The sequence below is a fragment of the Sitophilus oryzae genome, unplaced genomic scaffold, assembly GCF_002938485.1.
Source record: "Sitophilus oryzae breed Bouriz unplaced genomic scaffold, Soryzae_2.0 scaffold_1639_pilon_pilon, whole genome shotgun sequence".
Taxonomy (NCBI): domain Eukaryota; kingdom Metazoa; phylum Arthropoda; class Insecta; order Coleoptera; family Curculionidae; genus Sitophilus; species Sitophilus oryzae.
Window position 1 is genome coordinate 2454870 of NW_022146324.1, and position 19790 is coordinate 2474659.

Sequence of the window (19790 nt, forward strand, 5' to 3'; positions counted from 1 at the left end):
AGGCTAAAGCCCCGTTCTCAGAACTGCGACTGTCGCCAGCGACACGACAAAAGAACCAATCAGATTTGTACAAAATTCAAACAGCTGTCAATTTTAAATTTAGTACAGCTCCCATTGGTCGTTTGAAGTGTCAATCAGTGTCGCTGCCGACACGACGCAGTTCTGAGAACGGGGCTTAAAGCCCCGTTCTCAGAACTGCGACTGTCGCCAGCGACACGACAAAAGAACCAATCAGATTTGTACAAAATTCAAACAGCTGTCAATTTTAAATTTAGTACAGCTCCCATTGGTTGTTTGAAATGTCAAACTGTGTAGCCAGCGACACGACGCAGTTCTGAGAACGGGACTTAAGGAATCACCGCCCGGCACATTCAAACAAAGCAAAATGCGCGGCAGCTGCTGTGACGTCATACCGGACTAAACTATCCGGCACGTTACCAAAACAACAGCCATTTCAAGCATTATTCGCATTATTCCTCTTGATTTTTCGCCGAATTTGCATCGTTAGCCTCAGTTTTAAGTGTGTATTGTTCATTTTTTTATTTATTATGAAAAATACTCGAAATACTGGGTATAAATACTGTATCGTTCCTTTCTGTACGAGTTCAACTGTGAAAAATCCAGATAAAATTTTCATTCGCGTACCTGAAGATAAAAAGCGACGAATAAAATGGCTAAAAGCATGTAGAAGACATGTAGGGGATTATTCTACGAAGAGCACGAACATTCACGTTTGTGAAGATCATTTCAATGTAAGTATAAATACCTAAAATATAAATATTAGGGTTTAGGGTTAGGTAAACTTGTTACTTTACCAGTAAGGCTGTAATCTTCCATTACTACTACTTAACTGTAAAAAATATCCACTAATTTTATATATAGGTACTATAGGTACCTACCTATCTAGTAAAAATATTACTTAGCTACCCATAATTTTAATAAATATTTGATTATGTTTGTAGGTTATGTTTTTGTTTCAGATTGCCAAAGATATGGATAATTTTGTAAGGTTTAAACTGATGGGTGGTAAAAAAATAATGAAATCTCATGTAGTTCCTCACATTTTTGATTGCCAGCCAGACAGAAAAAGAACATTTTCAGTTCCTCCAAGATCAGCAGCTGTTAAGAGGGTACAGAGAAGACTTGTTGACCAAGCAGTAGCTTCCTGTTCTACCACAACTATACCAGGAATATTACAAACAAGTGTCAGTCCTCAAAGCGACGAAAAAATTGTACCTATGTGGGTAGGTATTAGGTATAAATAGTATAAATGAAAATAAATCAGACTGGACTACTGGCTACTGGTGCTTATAGAGCTCATTCTAAACAGTGTTCTAAATACTTAATATAGTTGTTGTTATCAGTTTTTAATACCTAAGACTTCTTAGTGAAGTTATGTCAAGTTGTGAAATTTAGTAGATTATTTTACGTTTTGTTTTACGGTCACCGGATCAAACTACAACGGTCTGACGTCACAACCAATGGCGGCGCGTTTTAAAAGCAAGTAAAATTATTCAAATTTTAAACCTTTATTTCTCAGGTAATTTAATTGTTATTGGAATTTTTCTTTTTCTAGGAAGTTCCTTATGATAATATCTTTCGATTTTATAATATTTTTTAAATGATTTTATTATTTGGCCAAGTTTCCTATTGGCATAATCATGAAGGCTACTCTGATACCGTATTATAAAAATAAGGTAATTTATTTATTTATTCGTATTTATAAAAATTTTGCTAATATCTTCGGTTTGAAAGAAAATATCAAGATGCTGGTTTTCGCTGACTTTTTAAACTTTTATTATTCTTTACTATCAGCTAAAATTACATATACTATTGTATTCAATTTTTTTGAAAGAACACACAATGTTTGTTAAATTGTAAAACAGCGCCCCCTAGCATCTACGTTCAAAAGTTTATTATTATTATTACTTATTTGGTATAATATAGGGTAAGGAACCCTCTTTTAAACAAGCCCTCGTTTGTTGGATTCTGATTAAGTCCAGACTTATTAATATTTAAATAAAAACCGATCTAAACCTTCCCTCGCTACTTTATTTTAGCAGATAGGGGAAAATGGTTCTAACAAAAAAAATTCAGAATTTACTAAAGATTATGATGCTATTATTTGTAGTACCCGTTATCTAGGCTTATGTAGCCAATATCCAGCAATTTATCATAGCTTCTTTAGTTACAAATATTTTTTCCGTAGGTTCATCTACGGCTAATACTTTTCGAGATATAACCGAGAGCTATTCTTAGTAGGACACCCTGTACACACACGACACACAATATTGTCCGACGTCGTGTCGTCCGATTTTGTCGTATCCAACATAATCATACCGCCGCGTTCGATCGTGAGTGGTCAGCTTTACAGAAATAGTTCTTTATACAGGATGAACCACAGTCGCTGTATAACTGTATAGATATTAATCTCAATTAGCAAAAAATCGTTCGTCAAACATACTAGAAGAGCTGGGAGTTCGGTTAAATGGAGGCAAAATTGTGTAATTTGATGCTGAAATGCAAAAATGATACCTTAAAAGTTTAACAATCCCATGATTTGCAATTTTATTTTTATTTTTTATCTCTATATTTGAATAGACACCTTCACCATTTTGTCAACAATTAAATTTAAACATCCTTGATGACTGTATTAAATCAAAACTAGAAGAAAAAACATTGCCAAACGCAATCTTCATATATTTTAAGAAGAAATATCAACTAGTTCTTTGCTTAAAAGAAAACAAGATTACGATAAACACTTACGTCTATACTTGTTTAAATAAGAAAATATGTACATATAAAAAGTTCTTACTGATAACAGCAATGTTGCAATGTTGTTTGAATCAATATATTAAGGCGGCTACAGACGTTCATGCATACTTGACAAGTATACTTGTGCAAGCGTTTTTGTATAAGAATATTGGACGTGTGTAGGAACAAACTTGTACAAGTATTTCGACTTGTGCAAGTGGCATAGACTTGTACGAATTTTCTTCATGCCCCAGTGACTTGGGCAAGCCTGAAGTTGATTCTAGTAGGTTTATTATGAGTTTATTGCTTGATTATTACTTGTTTGTACTAGAAGATAGATAAAAATGGCTGGTGAACATGAAAAAAATATGCGCGAGGTATTGGTGGAGTTCATTAGTGTTTATAGAGAATCTCTTTGTTTATGGAAAGTAAAATCAAAGGACTATCATAATAAAAACAAAAGAGAGGCTGCATATAACAGTTTAATTACAAAATCGCAAGAAATTGATAAAACCGCGATCCGGTTGTAAAAAAAATAAACGGTTTAAGAACAATTTCTTTTTAATAAAAGGGGTAACCATGAGTGATAACAGTTTAAAATGTGTTTCTTTATTCATTCGTGAATAATTATGCCAATCAGCAGGGTAAAACTTTTAATTCGTTTAAAATATTAGTATGCAAAGAGATATATATATTCCTCTTTAGAAGCCAGTTTTTGCACCAAAATCGACGGGTTTTCTTTTTTTCGTTTTGTTTAAGCAGAATAACGAACATTGCAAGAGCTAGCGCGTCTTCTTCGTCCATTTTTAGCTACTAAAACCAGACTAAAACTATTCAAGTGCGCTTGTAGTGTGTGGAGTCAATGCAAACTTGTACAAGTAAGCTTGCACAAGTGCACTTGTCAAGTATGCATGAACGACTGTAGCCGCCTTTAACGATATTGGATTTCTTGAGCTCTAGATTGTGTGGATAAGAAAATATTGTGTGTGCATTAATTCTGTTAAACCATTATGTACATTGAAACCTGGGAGTAAAATCCATTCATATCGTTACAATGCATGCATGAAATCCTACATATGATCAAGATGACTAGTAAATTCATAAAATAATAAGATAAATCTCATTAGATATAGCCGATTTATATTCATCATGAATTAGTAGGCATTTAGTATCAATTACTTTTAAAACAAGCGTTGTAATCTTTTAATAATTTCAAACAGGACTTAAACTTAAATCGATCATTTTAAAAATGTATCGACAATTCATTATATCGATATTTTGTACTTCGCTATTCTCTGGTACCTCCCTATTTTCAATCACTACATCATATTCTAAGACGGGCGTGTATATGATCTAACCTTCTACAATCATATACCATCCGCTTTAAAGGTGTATTTATATATGTCCTTACCATAGAAGAAGACCAATACCCAATACTTGCCTCCCGTGCCTCCCGCCTTTTTCTCTGTTTTTGCTTAGTATTTAAATTTTAACGATTTACACTAAATATAAACAAAGACCTGTTAATTGTTGTAATTAAGGAATATATTTACAATATCAGTGAAAAAAATAATTCCGTTCGTTAAAAGTTCACTTCTTAAAATAAGGAAATGTTTCAGTTTATGGGCTCTGTTATGGGTATTAAAACAGAAAAAGGACATGTTGGTGCAGCAAAAAGAATGAAATTAGAACCTAAGGACACAAATGAAGAAAATTCTGAACATTTTAACATCATTGTATTAGATGCGATTAACGATACTGATAAATGTGATGATACTCTTTCTATAAAAAATGAGGCAAAAGAAGAACAAAATTCATCAAACGATGAACCATCAGGTATTACTATCATGTCTTTTTGTTAGCAGTAGGAAATGTTTTTTATGCTTACTACAAAATATTTAGAAATTTTTAATTTTAGTAGTTGTCAATGAATATACCAATTCTAAACAAATTAGAATAAAGGCAGATATTACAAATGAAGTAAACACCACTATCAACACAGAGGTAAGGTATTAATTCTTTGTACAATTATTTATATGTCAAGAATTAATTGTTTTCAATATAACATTATAATACGATCATTTAAACTCTCTTTCATCAAAATAAATTTTAAAGTTCCACCTCTGCATCAAGTTGTAATAAATAATTATGAAAGTTTAATCATTATTCAAAAACTAGCATTGTCAGTTGTGTGTTTGTAGTTAAATAATATATTTAAAATATAAGTGGAAGCAATATAATTCTGTTCGTTAAGAGTTCTGTTCTTAAAATAAAGAAATGTTTCAGTTTATACACATTAAAACAGAAAATGAGCAACCTGTTGCAACAAAAAGAATAAAATTAGAAACTAAAGACAAATCTGAAGATGATTGTATCATCATATTAGATGAGAATAGTGATACAGATATATGTGATAATACTCTTTCTATAAACAGTGAGATAAAGGAAGATCAAAATTCATCAAATGATGAAGGTAGGTACTACAGTATTCTTAATCAAAGACTACAATCATGTCTTTCTATTTAACATGAGGCATGTTTTATGTGCGTACTACAAAAGTACTCTGAAATTTAATTTTAGTAATTGTCATTGAAGATACTGATTCTGAACAAATTAGAGAAAAGAAAGCCTTTAAAAATAAAGCAAAATACAACATCAGCACAGTAGTAAGTATTAAAACAATATATTATTTTAGATTAGGTCAAGAATTAATTGTTTTCAATTTAACAGGATGATTTTAATTCTCTTGATATAAAAATCGACTTTAAAGTTATTCCGCCTTTGCATCAAGTTGTAAAAGCTAAGTATGAAAATTTAAACACTACTCAAAAACCAACATTGTTAGGGCAAAATCAAATTGATGAACAAAAATTATCGATTAAAACAGGAAGGTTTACTAAAGATGAAGATTGTAGGATTTGGAAGAATTGGGACAGGTTTATTATGGTAAAAAAATAACCATTTTCAAATTTAGGAATAGTTTTATTGTAAAATTTTAGGTTCACAAATTAAAAAACAATCCAGAGATGTTTTGTTCTTTACATGATCCTAAAATTAGTGATAAAAACAGGCAACTCTTTTTGATAAGTTTGGCAGAAGGTCTACCAAATAGAACCTTAAATAATGTTTATAATAGATTTAAAAGACTTGTTTCACCAGAAAAGATAAAAGAGAAGGAGATGTAAGTACTCTATTATGATATGACCTCTGTTATAAATTAATTATTTTTTATGCTAGTTTCACTGTTGAAGAAGATGAATATATTGCAAAGAAAATGTACAAACCCAAAACAGAACTTTATAAGTTAGCTAGTAATCTAAATAAACCCTATAGCCTGATACTTCATAGGATCAGCATTTTGAAAGGAAACAATAGGAACAAAATTATATGGACAGAACCTAGGACACATTTGTTAGTAGAAAACTTAATAAGGATAACAAATGTGAATCACTATACTGATTTAAGGAATAGAAGCATTACAATAGATCAATTTAAAGCATTATCTAACTTAATGAATATACCACATAAGGATATAAAGTTTGCCTGGTTAATGGATATTCATATTCGATTATTTATTCCTAATGTTTTTTGTGATTTGCGATCAGTTACAATACTCCTTATAAAAAGGTAAGTATCTAGGTTACCAGTATCTACTTACTGAGGTAGAAAATTAGCATTAAATTCTTATCATATATATCTTTATAAAAATATATAAACCTTAATAACGAAAAGAGATTAATTTGAAAATTAGTCAACAAGAAAAAAAAACGACGTTGGAGTTGGCTTAAGAATCTGTCATCTTAAATGTAAAACCATATCCAATGCAGGAATCTCATTAAGGGTATATTCCGTTGCTTACCTTGGTTATGGTTTTATGTTCCGTTTCTATTAGTTTCCTGAAAGTTTTCTTATTACGGAACACGGTTCCTGAAAAATTCGGTTATAACTGTCACCAGACTAACCAGCGCTGGTTTTTCTGGTTTTGTTTGTCAATCAATGTCATTTATGTGACAGAAATCAAGCAAATATTGGAAGTTCTAGTGAAATTTTCATTTAATTTCTAAAATTTGTAATAATATTGTTAAATTCTTTTGAATTCGCGGTTAATGTCAAGCAGTGACTGCCGCGGCGACGCTATTCCTTCACTGTCGTTCGCGTCCCGCCTTTTAGGCGCACATGCGTGAGCAACCAAATAATTAAAAAGAGCGCCAAATTCATATATTTAAAATAGAATCTAACACGGCCAAACTGACATCATTCCGCTCTCGGAATGTACAAGTTCCAAAACAGAAAAAATAAGAGGCCTATGATCTATAACAAGAAAACTTTAATTTTGTATTTCAACATATGCGTTAAGATTATGCTATACATAATGTATATCAAGATGTAATTAAACATTCAAAGCTAAACTTCGTTACGTTTCAAAGATTTTGGGTTGAGATTCAGCACACTCGACTATCTCCATGCCAGTTGCTGAAATAAAGACAGGATGAAGGACGTTAGTCAGACAAGAGTCAGACTACTCTGACGTCAATATCAGTTTACTTCTATTGATAACAATTCATTGAATGGCACAATGGGAATATGTACTCAGTAGGCACGTATTCACGATGGGCTATTTTAAAATCGCAGAGTTTCTCTACTGACACGATGGAAATATTGCACAAGGCACATATTTACGATGGGTCAGTTTAAAATCACAAAGTTTCTCGACTGACACGATGGAAATATTGCACGAGGCACATATTTACGATGGGTCAGTTTAAAATTACAGAGTTTCTCGACTGACACGATGGAAATATTGCACAAGGCACATATTTACGATAGGTCAGTTTAAAATTACAGAGTTTCTCGACTGACACGATGGAAATATTGCACGAGGGACATATTTACGATGGGTCAGTTTAAAATTACAGAGTTTCTCGACTGACACGATGGAAATATTGCACGAGGCACATATTTACGATGGGTCAGTTTAAAATCACAAAGTTTCTCGACTGACACGATAGAAATATTGCACGAGGCACATATTTACGATGGGTCAGTTTAAAATCACAAAGTTTCTTGACTGACACGATGGAAATATTGCACGAGGCACATATTTACGATGGGTCAGTTTAAAATTACTGGATAACACGATGGAAATAGTATGACATGTACATATGTATTTGCGATGGGTTATTTGCCAGTAATGAACGTAACAAAAATAATTTACATTTAGATTTAGACTGACACGATGGAAATATTGCCAGAAGCACATATTTACGATGGGTCAGCTAATTATTTACTTTTCAATCTAACACGGCCCAGAATGTTATAAAATTAAACTAAATAAAAAAAAACAAAAATAGTCTGATTTCTTTATTTTTTTTTTCATTGAGCCTAATTTACAACTTACAACTGTTTAGTTCTACTAGATTCTGAAAGTCTTCAGGAGTCTAATCAGATGGCCAGTAACGCAACTGGTCCTTAGAACACTAAAGCTTTGTTTGCGCGGCCAACTTCCGGATTGAATATCGCTCATTAGCCAATAACTGTTTAATGGCATAATGTCCCACAAAACTTTGTTCGGCCAAACTGACGATTTCTTCAACTTATTCTTAGCAAATTTGTTATTGTTCGCAATGTACCGCTCGATTGAAAATCATGGCGGTGTCAAGCGTTATTTTACAAAGAAACTGGCTTTCAACAAAATCAACAGGTTGCAAAGCGTTATTTTACGGAGAATTGCTGGATCATCATCAAATTTCTTGCAATAATTTCTACAACCTCAAAAAAAATCGAAAATACTTTTTTTTTTAAGTTTTGCTAATGGTTACATCTGGAGAGATAATCACAAATACTGATAATTCAATTAATCCTTTCTTTTACATAAACAGCTTGCTTTCTACTACGTTCGTAGTTTTCAATATTTTTACACATTTTTCGGAACGTCAAGTAATACTCGTAGATTTAGTCAGCGTTTCAATATCTCGAACACCGTTATTTATTCTCGTGTTTTTTTTATAGTACTTATAGTTATTTATCGGTGAAATGAATACCTCTATAACATGTACTTTTTCTAAACTTCCTGTGATACCGCCTTTTTACAAAAGCCGTCGATTAAGAGTAATAAAAATTCGAAACTCTCATGTCATGCGGTACTTAAAAAGGTACCTACACTGTATGTTTTTAGTAACAATACATTTTAAGCATTCATCATAATACTTCTTAACAAATTGATCCATGAGTTAAAATAAAAATAATGGTTTAGTTCACAAAAGATCTTTTTTTCAGTTGTAACGTAACACTGCTTGTCGGAAAACAATCTTAATAAATCAAAACGGCTGCCTTTCGACTTCGACACAAAAGCTTTTATATAAAAAGAAGTTGGCCACATATTTTTTTTAAATAATATTATTTTAACAAAAATTATCTTAAGTTTCTGTTTCGGTGTCATATTTCTGTATTTTTTTAACCAGTTACCAGTAGGCCATGTTGACAAACATTTTCAATTCGACTTCATCTGGAATAGTCGGCCCCGTTGAAAAATAACACCATTTCGGTATTCAATACTAAAATTGTTAACTCATCAATACTCATAAGCTTGAAATCGCTACACAAAAGAAAAGAGTAAAAAAAAATATCTGACTTCGTAAAATACTGACAAAGCACCGAGTTATAAACAGTCGCCAAGGTCTCATGATTGATATTTAGACACTTCATTAGACTTGCGTTGAGAAAAATATGGAACAACATTTAACTGATAAGTTTCTTAGAACTGAAATTCGATAGCTCTGGAATCGACTTATTGGCTTCGCTTTATCAAATGCCCAGCCTTTCTTGGTACTTTTCTTCAATCTTTAGTACAAATAAATTTATCATAACTTTTAATTAGTTTTGTAATACAATTGATACCAGAAAAAATATCGGGGATATGTTTTATTTTATAGTTAAAACATGATTAAAACCACGCGAAATGGAAATGTGGTATCTGTCGTTATTTAAAATAAATCCAATTTATGCTATTCGACATCTTAAAAATCCTGTACATTAATGATTTTAGCTGAACACTTAAATCTGTATTTTTTTTCTTATTTTTTTTCTGTTTTAATTTAATAATTACATGTTTATCGTATTGTCAGAACCTTTTATTACGTTTATTGATGATCGTAAGTTTGGTTTGAATATGGCATATAAAACTACAAAACTCTACTAAAACTACGGAGCTATAGATCTAAAATTCAGTTCTAAAACCTGTATCATTATCTTGGTTTCTAAAAGAACTTTCACAGTGTTAACTTCGTACTTTGATGTTATTAATATCACTTTTTAAATTGACTAAACCTTTTCTCAATATTTTCTGAAACAACAAGAGAGCAATTTTAATTTCTCAAGTTTTATGCGTGCTTACTCAATGTTACTATGGGCATGGCAATTTTGAAAGTTATATGCATCGATCATGAGCTTATCCAGAATTTGGTATTTTTTTTATGAAAAAACAGCTGAAAAATTTGTTTTGAAATTTTTCCATTTTTCGTGAGTGGGTTTCCATGCAGTAAACCATCGTTTAGCATATTTAAGTAAAAAGGGGCCAATTCTACTTACAGTTTCCCGATCAGACCAACGAAATTCAGTTTCATACCAATTTATTTTTACAAACCACTCGTATAGGCGGAGTTTCCAATGCCCGCCGTTGAAGATGGGCACAGATTCGATTGTAGCACGCTTGGTCATTGCTAATTTAATTAGCATAAAGTCACACAAAATTCACAGGCACACGAAAACCACCCGGGTTTATTACCCCACACCTGATTCTATTACCCCACACCTGATTCCACCTAAATTCTTTTGAATTCGCGGTTAATGTCAAGCAGTGACTACCGCGGCGACGCTATTCCTTCACTGTCGTTCGCGTCCCGCCTTTTAGGCGCACATGCGTGAGCAACCAAATAATTAAAAAGAGCGCCAAATTCATATATTTAAAATAGAATCTAACAATATTTTGTATTTACATCTAAAAGCAATGGAGGTAGGCAGTAAAGGTAAATAAATTTCATTAACTAAATAGAATGACTTTTTAGGACCATTTAAACTTATCATTTAGCCATTGTTTCTTAAAGTCAGGAACAAGACAACAAGTAATCGTGAATGTTTTGTAAGCTATAAAAATATAAATATTGATTAGATTTGTTTATTTATTATTGATCTGTTTTAATATTGGACCTACAAATCTTCACTTGAGCTGTCTAACGAGTTTAACAGTTTATTAATAAAGTACTTTTCATTATTAAACTCCATTGAAAAGAAGAAGCAAACATAAAAACAGGGAATAGGTACATTAAAAATGCATAAAAGATAAATTTTATAATAGAGGTATTGACATTTAGAAAACATCATTTGACGTTTGACGTTTCCATTATTTTACCAAACCTTTCCGTATCAAACCGATGTTTTTCAGGAACCTTACCTTTACCTTAGTTTACCGGTCTGGTTCGCCCGGTTTTGCAACGGAATACAGCCTTGAGCCTAAGATGTCAGTTCGAAAGAGTGTCGAAGCCAACTTGATGCTGTTTTTTTTTTTTTTTGGAACACACTATACTATTTCAACTATGGATTAAACTACTTTTTTTTTAATTTCTAGGCTTAGAGAAAGTAATGCACGTGATTGGAAAAGTGTTAAATGGCAAATGTACGTTAAATATTTTCAAGGTTTCACTAAAGAAAAGCTCAAAAGTTTGATAAGTAGTTTGATATTAACTTTTGTTCCTTCACATGGAAGAACAGATTATAAATGTAAGTATAACGTTTAACTGTACAGGGTGTCCTATTTTCGTGTGTTTTATGAGGTTTTTCGTTTATTCGTTTATGAGAGATGCAAATATGCGGTTTTCACATTACTATGCTACTTTTTGATGAAACTAAAGATGCTGCACACAGATTTGTCGTAGACCTCTTAGTTCGTGAAATACGAACTAAGAGATAAGATAAAAGGTGAAAACTGTGATCTGTAGAGGTTTCGCTAGGAGTTGTTATTTTCTAAATATGAGTCAAACCTATGGTTTTTTAATGGAACACCCTATATATGATTTTTTATTTTATTTGTCTTGTTATGAGCTTTTTAAAAATATATTATACCCTATACTTATTTTCATCAATAAGGTAAAAAATGCATTACGTATTTAACTTGATAAAATAAATCAGCCTAGTAAAAGTGTCTTGTTATTTTATTTTATTTAATTTAACCAGATAATTTTGTTTTCCATCGTGTTTTCTAAACAAACTGCACTAAAAAAGAACCTGTGCAGGTTTTGGAGAACATACTGTCAATATGCGCTATAATGTGCATGATGTGGGCCTTAATGGGACACAGCAGCTCACTGACCGCTGAGCATCTTTTTGCTCAGCGTCTGACCGTTTATCTGAGCGTTGTTGTGTGTAAAAATAGACCGTGCAGGGAACAGGGATCTCGTTTTCTCAGCCCCTCGTTTGTTTTCTTTCGTGTTTCTCTGTTAAGTTTCAGGGAATGAACATGAAATTTAGCAATCGACAACCGTGTTGGAATGGCAACGTTGGAGTAATAGCCATAAACATATGTTTTTTACAAAATTTCTTATACAAAGGTTGTAGAGAATTTAATTTTCATCAAATTTGTTCTTAACCTTTTTTTGTGAAAAAAATTGGCGCCGGAAGGCACGTATAGCCGCCCATACTAAAATATGTTAATAAAAAGTTAGTAGGCAGTTCTTTCAGTTTCAAAGTAAAGGAATTTTTCCAATTTTGGTCGGCGGTTATTTCCCTTATCCGCCACCTGGGGTCGCGTCCGATGGGAGTTTGGAGTTCTCCACACGGATTTTCTCAAAAACGGACTACGGAAACACGGAATATCTCAAAAACTGCGACTTTGAACTGATTTTGATGTTATTACAAATTTTGTTGCAAATATTATTCCTAATCTAAAATTGAAAACCGCGTTTCGCTAGCTACTGTAATTTTGGAGTTACGATTTTTTTAAATTTTTAACCCCCTCCCATACCCCCTTACCAACACCCCACCCCCACCAAAAACTAATGGCCAGATTCTCGGGTGCCACAGTATGTTTGTGCCAAAATTTGGTTAAAATCGGTTTAGGGGTTTTTGAGTTATCATGTTACAGACAGACGGATAGACAGACAGACACTATGAAAATATTTTGTATTTAGGTCATTTGTGACCCAAATAACTCATTTTTGAGTGAGATTAAAAAAACTTTTTTTTGTCGATCTTAATGTAGAGGCAAAATCGCCAAAAACATAAAATCCAAGACTTTATAGGCTAGTCTGTGATTTTTAGTGATGGCTTTATATGGTTATATGAAGGGCTGATGTTTCATATTAAAGCACTATACTTGCTTAAGTTATGAAATAATTAAAGCACGTATAGTCTATAGTGCTTCAATATGCGTGCTAATAAATAGAGAACAACGGCATACGGTCGAGCCGGCCTACAAACACGTAAACGTTTACGTACGCATGCGCATTTCTTATATTTTTTATTTTTTATACACGTAAAAGATTCTTTACGTCTACGTATACGTGCCAGCAGCGGCCGACTCGACCGTATGCCGTTCTCTAATATAGTATAAATTTACTGTTTTTATATACGTTGTTGTAGTAAAATAAAAATCGCACTATCCCTACAAAACAAAAGTGGCACATTCCTACTACTAGTAAGGTGACGCTGTTGCCACCGTTGTCTTGGGGCCTCGCTTGGGGCGAATAAGCTAGCTAATAAGATAGAACCAGAGACAACTACGAGACGATCGTGGTTCTGCTGACATGGTCAGTTTTTAGTGTCACAAACTCTTTTTTTATCTGGGTCAGTCTAGGTAGACAACCACAAAATAAGGGGGACAGTGCGGAGCAACATGACTAACATATTAAATTCCCTATTTTTACATATTTTTTTGTATAACAAATACAAAAAAAAAATACCAAAAATTATATACATATAAAAAGTTGAATGAGTTTCAAAAGCTGTAGATCTACCTTAAACGGGGTAGCTGTGGCAACACTGAACATAAAACCGCAATAGTCGACCGGCATCCAGATGGCCCGCATTTTGGTCAGGAGAGCATAGCAAGAGATATATTAAAGAACCAGCTTTCTTAAAATTCTCGTTTTCCCGACATTGCTAGCTTAGGTTAGATTAAATTTGTCAAAAAAGTGCCAAAACGTCCGTTATCGTTATGTTTCTCCGTTGACGGGCTGGAGTAAAAAATTTAAGGATGAAAAGTGGCGCGAAAACGCTATGACCAATCAGAGCTCCGCGCCGTCGGACCATCGTATCAACGGATAAAGCTTGATTTTCATGCATCCGATACGATCGTATACGATCGTATGAACGATACGTTCATACGATATTAATTTCATTGGTTGTATTTAAAGGCTTCGATTGGTTAACCGTTTCTAACCAATCGAAGTCTTTAAATTCAACTAATAAAATTAATATCGTATCGTCGGACAACGGATGCATGAAAATCAAGCTTAACGGACGCAGAAAATCAAGCTTGTCGTTAGCTGATTCGTTCAAAAATATTCGTTCTTTCCCGAACGTTACAACTCTAGTGATATAAAGAGTGATATATCAAATAGAAACTATCCGTCAAAAGTTCCGACTCTCTAATTTTTTTGTTGAAAATGTCTGAAGCGATTGGACTAATTGCTAATTAAGCGGTACTTTAGGTAAGTTAGCCGGATCAGCTAGTTTTTATTATAAAAAAAATGCTATAAATGGAACTGCACATGTTAAAAATATGTTTATAAGTGTAACCCAGTTCCTAAAAAGCTCTACATCAGCTTTCTGGTTTGAGAATGAGGTACGTACAAATACGTTTAAAATAAAGTATACGGAGGGTACCGCTTAAATTCCTGTCCCGATATTGAAGGATGGCTATAGAATTTCAATGCATTTCCTACATAAGCCTATCCTTGGTTTGTAGGAGGTTTGACTAAATAAGGATGAACCTATGTCTTGAACATTCGACTCGATTTTCTGTCCTCCTTCAATACTGGGACGTAAATCCTCTCATTGCTCTTATGGGGAGGCCGTCGTATATTTTATTTAAACGTATTTGGGTACGTACCTCCATAGACTTAATACCGCACATTTTAACACACTTATCATTTTGAATAATCTCGGACAAGTCCGAAAAATGTTTCCAATTTGCTTTAAACGTTTTTTTTAATTTTCATATAAAAGTTTTAAATGCTACGTATCCTGAATCATATGAAATATTCCCTTAACGAAATATTGATATATCCCCTTATGAAATGTAGGGAATATCTCATTAACTTCTAATCCTACCGAGCCTCCACGACTTCATGCGAAGGCGACCGGAGATTTCGCCTAAGCCCCGCTTTAATACGATACAACTCACGTCGCGTCGCTACCGCACGAGTTAGACAGAGACAGAAGACTGCCGTACTTCGTGCATCGACTCTGATAGTAGGCGATGGAGAAATCGCCGTACAAAGGCACTCCAACGGTCAAAATTATTTTTTTTGCAGCGGCACAGTCAGCGTACGCCAGCGATAGTGAATATTTTAATATACAAGAACACAAATATTAAAATAATATTGATTATTAAAACACACTTCCCTATATTAACAGTATTTTTATGTATTGGATAGTAAATAATGTATTGTAATAAACCCCTTAAATTCTGCCAAAATTTTGGGGTAGGCGCCGCCTACCTTGCCTACCCTGACGAGCCACCACTGGTTCCTATTCCAAAAATACCGTAACGTCATATTCTATACCGTGTTTTTTTTGAAGTTTTACCATTTTTAGACTAAATTTACAAGTTACTTATACTTTTTAACCGGAAATATTTTGTTCTACATAACAGTGTTTTCAAAAATGAGAGTACTAAAAATTGCATGATATAAACATTATTTTGATATAGGTATACAGAGTAAATCAAAACTATTGGACATGCTGAATTTCCTCCCTTTGTTATGTTAAAGTTAACTTTTTGTTTTTTTCTGTACAAATATTAAGAACAACAATTTAAAGAAAACAAATATTTTTAGGATATATATACATTCTAATTATTGTTTTACTTTTCTTTCAGACTGTCTAAAGGAACTGAGTAGAATAACATCGAGCAATTTAAAAAGCGAAATGATTTTTAAGTCATATTACAAAGACGGTAATAGTACAAATCCAAAGTGCAAACCAAAGAAAAAACGTAAGGCATCTTCAAATGTAAATAATAGTACTATCCAAAGAGCTGAGGAAAAAATAAAACACAATAGTACAAATCCAAAGTGTAAACCAGAGAAAAAACGTAAGGCATCTTCCAGTGTAAATAATAGTGCTATCCAAATAGCTGAGGAAGAAATAAAACACGATAATAATCTAAGTACAGAAAATACAGTAGCAGAATTCTCAATGGATAGCATTAAATGCGAACAAAATAATTATACAAGCTTTAGTTCACAAACTATAAAGACTGAGAAAGCGGTAGTTGAAGATAATAGCACTTTAAGTTACTATAACAAGGATAAAATTACAAATTTTGATGAGATGTTTCTCATTGGAGATATAAAACAGGAACAGATTCATATTAAAGATGAAAAAGAGGTAGTTGAAGATAATAGTCTAAGTTACTATAACACGGATAAAATTAAAAATCTTAATGATGAGATGTTTATCATTGAAGATATAAAACAGGAAAAGATTCATATTAAAGATGAAAGAGAGGTAGTTGAAGATAATAGTCTAAGTTACTATAACGGGGATGAGATGTTTCTCATTGAAGATATAAAACAGGAAGAGGTTCATATTAAAGATGAACCTCATTTACAATACAAAGAAGCAAGATGTTAAACATATGATTCCTTAATTCGCCGCCAAACCAATATTGCCGAATTTTACTGGCGGTCGCCATATTGGAGGAAAGGCATAGTTGCGTAATTAGTCCTCAGTCGAACGGCGGAAAGTAAAGCGGCCCATACATTATCAAACAAGTTGCGCAACGTTCCGTTGCACAACTGCATCACCCATTCACTTAGTAGAATTTTGATCAAACTTTTTATTAAAACTTGTGCATTGTTTGAGAAACAATCATGTCCTCAATTGCCATTGCGTCAATTATTATCGTATATACCCTAGATGATGTCAATGATACCAAAAAACGAAAAAGAAAACAAAGAATTTGGATGAAAGAGCTAAAATATTGCACAACGAAGCGCAACACACACATACACTACGCAAACGCCTGTTGCACAAAAGAATTCAAACATTCTTGAAACTTATCAAACAATTACGCAACGCATTAAGTGTTACCATACATCGGCAACTCGTTGCACAACAGTCTGTGTTGCGCAATTTGTTTGATAATGTATGGGCCGCTTTACGCCTAGCTATAGCCAAGTTTGCAGGAGCAGCTGTGGCTCCATTGGTAAGGCAGTTGCTTCAGGAGGGAGGGGTCCCGGAATTGAGCCCAACAAATATAAAACTTTTTTATTTTTTTACAGCTGTTTATATTTTTTTATTTATGTATAGTTGTCGGTAATAGCAATCAAAACGTACCGTAGGCGTATTTTGATTGCGTTGGTTAGTCTCTGGGGTAAGTTTTTTTTTGTTTAGATTGCAGGCGAAATACCCGACCGATTATCGTTTATACGCGTGCAAAACTGCGGGTTGTAAAGTTGCACGGTACAGCCAGATGCACAAAGGTGCACGAAAGAGGTTTGATTGCTTTGGTTTCAGCTTCTTTGGGGGTTAATCTGTTTTTAACAAATTTATTTTTATAAGTGATAAATTTGGCAACGTTGGTTTGGCAACGAATTAACTGAACATTTAAATATAACATTATTATGCGAGGGTAGTTTGAAAACTTTCTGACCTTCAGAAAGTGAAAACTCAAAATCATTACCTAAATGAGAATACTATACTACATTATTTGACAAAATGAAGGCAGAAATCGCAGCAAAAAGCCACACCTGTACAAGAAGAAACTTTTGTTTTACCAAGACGATGCTCATCCATCTCAAGCATCTGCTGTTGGTATGCCAATTATTTACAAGTTACAGTGTGAACTGTAGACTACCTTCCGTATTGGCCAGATTTAGCTCTGAGCGACCTATTTTTGTTTCCCAAGCTGAAAACTGCCCAAAATGAAGTTATTGCTATCAGAAAACAAAGATTTTCGTCGAAAATTTTCTTCAACATTTCCATAAACAATTTTTCAAATTTACAAAAAATCATACTAATGTCAGCAACTTTTCAAATAACCCTCATAAACTATCATGTTTTACAAATTTTTGTGAATAAGTTGTTAATCCAGAGTTTAAGTAAGAGTTTTATACACATGCTATAGTCAGAAAGAAGTCAAATGTTTCTGAACAATACTAAACATGAAATAATGGAGGAAAACGAATTTATTAAATATTGATCAGTGGTAAAAATGTATTTTTATAAAAATATTTTTTTGTGATGTTATTATAGTATATAAAAATTAAAGTGATTGTTCTAAAAGCAGGTTTTTTATTTTTATTTTTATTTAAAGAAACGTTTCTTTTGACAATACACGAAGTTAATAGCAATAGCTGCACCCGCTGCACCTATAAGAAATCCTTTTTCTAAGTATTTTAGAAATAAATTTTATCTGTCTGAACCAGTTATGTACACTGAAAAAAAAAACAAGCATCTCAAAACAGAAGAGATTCCATCGATGTTGCCATATTGCAATATTACATGTCAATCTGCGTCAATTGTCATTACTGTCATTAGTTTTGGAGGTTATATTTTAGAAGATTTGCCGCCTATTTTGATGTGTTGAAGACCGATAAAGGGCGATTTGTCTATGAGGGCGATTATTTACTTTATCAGCTTTGAAAATTAAAATTTTAATTTCTCTTTGATTTAGATTGTTGTTACTTATTGATGAATTGTAAAATCATGAATACTTGCAACAAGTGTTTGAAAACATTTTCCAATATAGGAAATTTGAATAAACATTTAAAGATGGTGCATAAAAATGCTATTTTAGTATATGAAAAGGATGAAAAATCCTTTCAGTGCTTAGAAGGGTGTAATATTTCTTTTAGGTCTAATAAGGATTTAATAACTCATTTATGTACAGTACATAATTTAAAAATGGAAACTGAACAGTTACATTTCCCTAATATTGAAGGTACGTAGTACGTATTTTAGTAGATACCTATTTATTATGGTAATATTAAAATTAAGATGGATATGTAATTTTCAATTTTACTAATTTTATCCTATTTATTTTTAGAATTCCATATATTTTTAAATAACCTTCATATTTCCCAGAACGTTGAATGAAATGTTTGTTCAGGAATGTTCAAACCTGGAAAGCAATCCTATAATATTTTATAAACCACAGGGAGTTGAAAATGAAGGTGTTTTAAAAAAGGAGGATTTTTGCATCATTATAATGAACAGAGTGCAACAAGACATATTGAAAATGTTTGCGGAAAACATAGTTGCAATAGATAGTACTCATGGAATGAATGCTTACGATTTTGAACTAACAACACTTTTAGTGGTGGATGAGTGGGGTGAAGGATTTCCTGGAGCATGTATGTTAACAAACCGTAAAGATACATTAGTTTTTCAATTGCTGTTTAAAAATATTAGAGATAATATTGGTATTTTAAAACCTAAGGTTTTTATGTCTGATATTACACATGTCTTTTATAATGCTTGGAAACAAGAAATGGGTGAAGTGCCATCACAACTATATTGTGCATGGCACGTAGATCGCATGCATGTTCTAATTTAAGTAAAGTAAATTCACCAGAACTTAAAACTTTAGTCTATCAGTCATTAAAAGTATTACAGACAACAAATTCTAAAGAAGAATTTCATGAATTATTAACAAAGAGTATAAATGATTGGGGTAAGAATGAAGCAACTGTTAATTTTGGACAATATTTTGCAGGAAATTATTTATCAAATTATATGCAATGGGCATATTGCTATCGCTTAAATTGTGGAATTAATACTAATATGCGTTTAGAAAATATGCACAAAGTGTTAAA

General features: G+C 32.7%; 1 protein-coding gene across 4 annotated transcripts; it reads left to right on the forward strand.

The window, feature by feature from the left end:
- The first annotated feature begins 328 nt into the window (after positions 1-328).
- LOC115880624 lies at positions 329-18229 on the forward strand. 4 transcript variants are annotated; one of them, XM_030897904.1, is made up of 12 exons: positions 329-752; positions 963-1244; positions 4374-4590; positions 4673-4758; positions 5041-5227; positions 5335-5420; positions 5485-5700; positions 5754-5935; positions 5992-6165; positions 6220-6381; positions 11378-11529; positions 15848-18229. In XM_030897904.1, the coding sequence occupies exons 1-12, from the start codon at positions 549-551 to the stop codon at positions 16603-16605; spliced, it is 2706 nt and encodes a 901-aa protein (XP_030753764.1). In that variant the 5' UTR covers positions 329-548; the 3' UTR covers positions 16606-18229. The 4 variants fall into 4 exon arrangements, with proteins under 4 accessions (XP_030753764.1, XP_030753761.1, XP_030753762.1 ...); XM_030897901.1 differs by having other exon boundaries at positions 5992-6381; XM_030897902.1 differs by having other exon boundaries at positions 4676-4758; positions 5992-6381.
- Positions 18230-19790: the final 1561 nt, after the last annotated feature.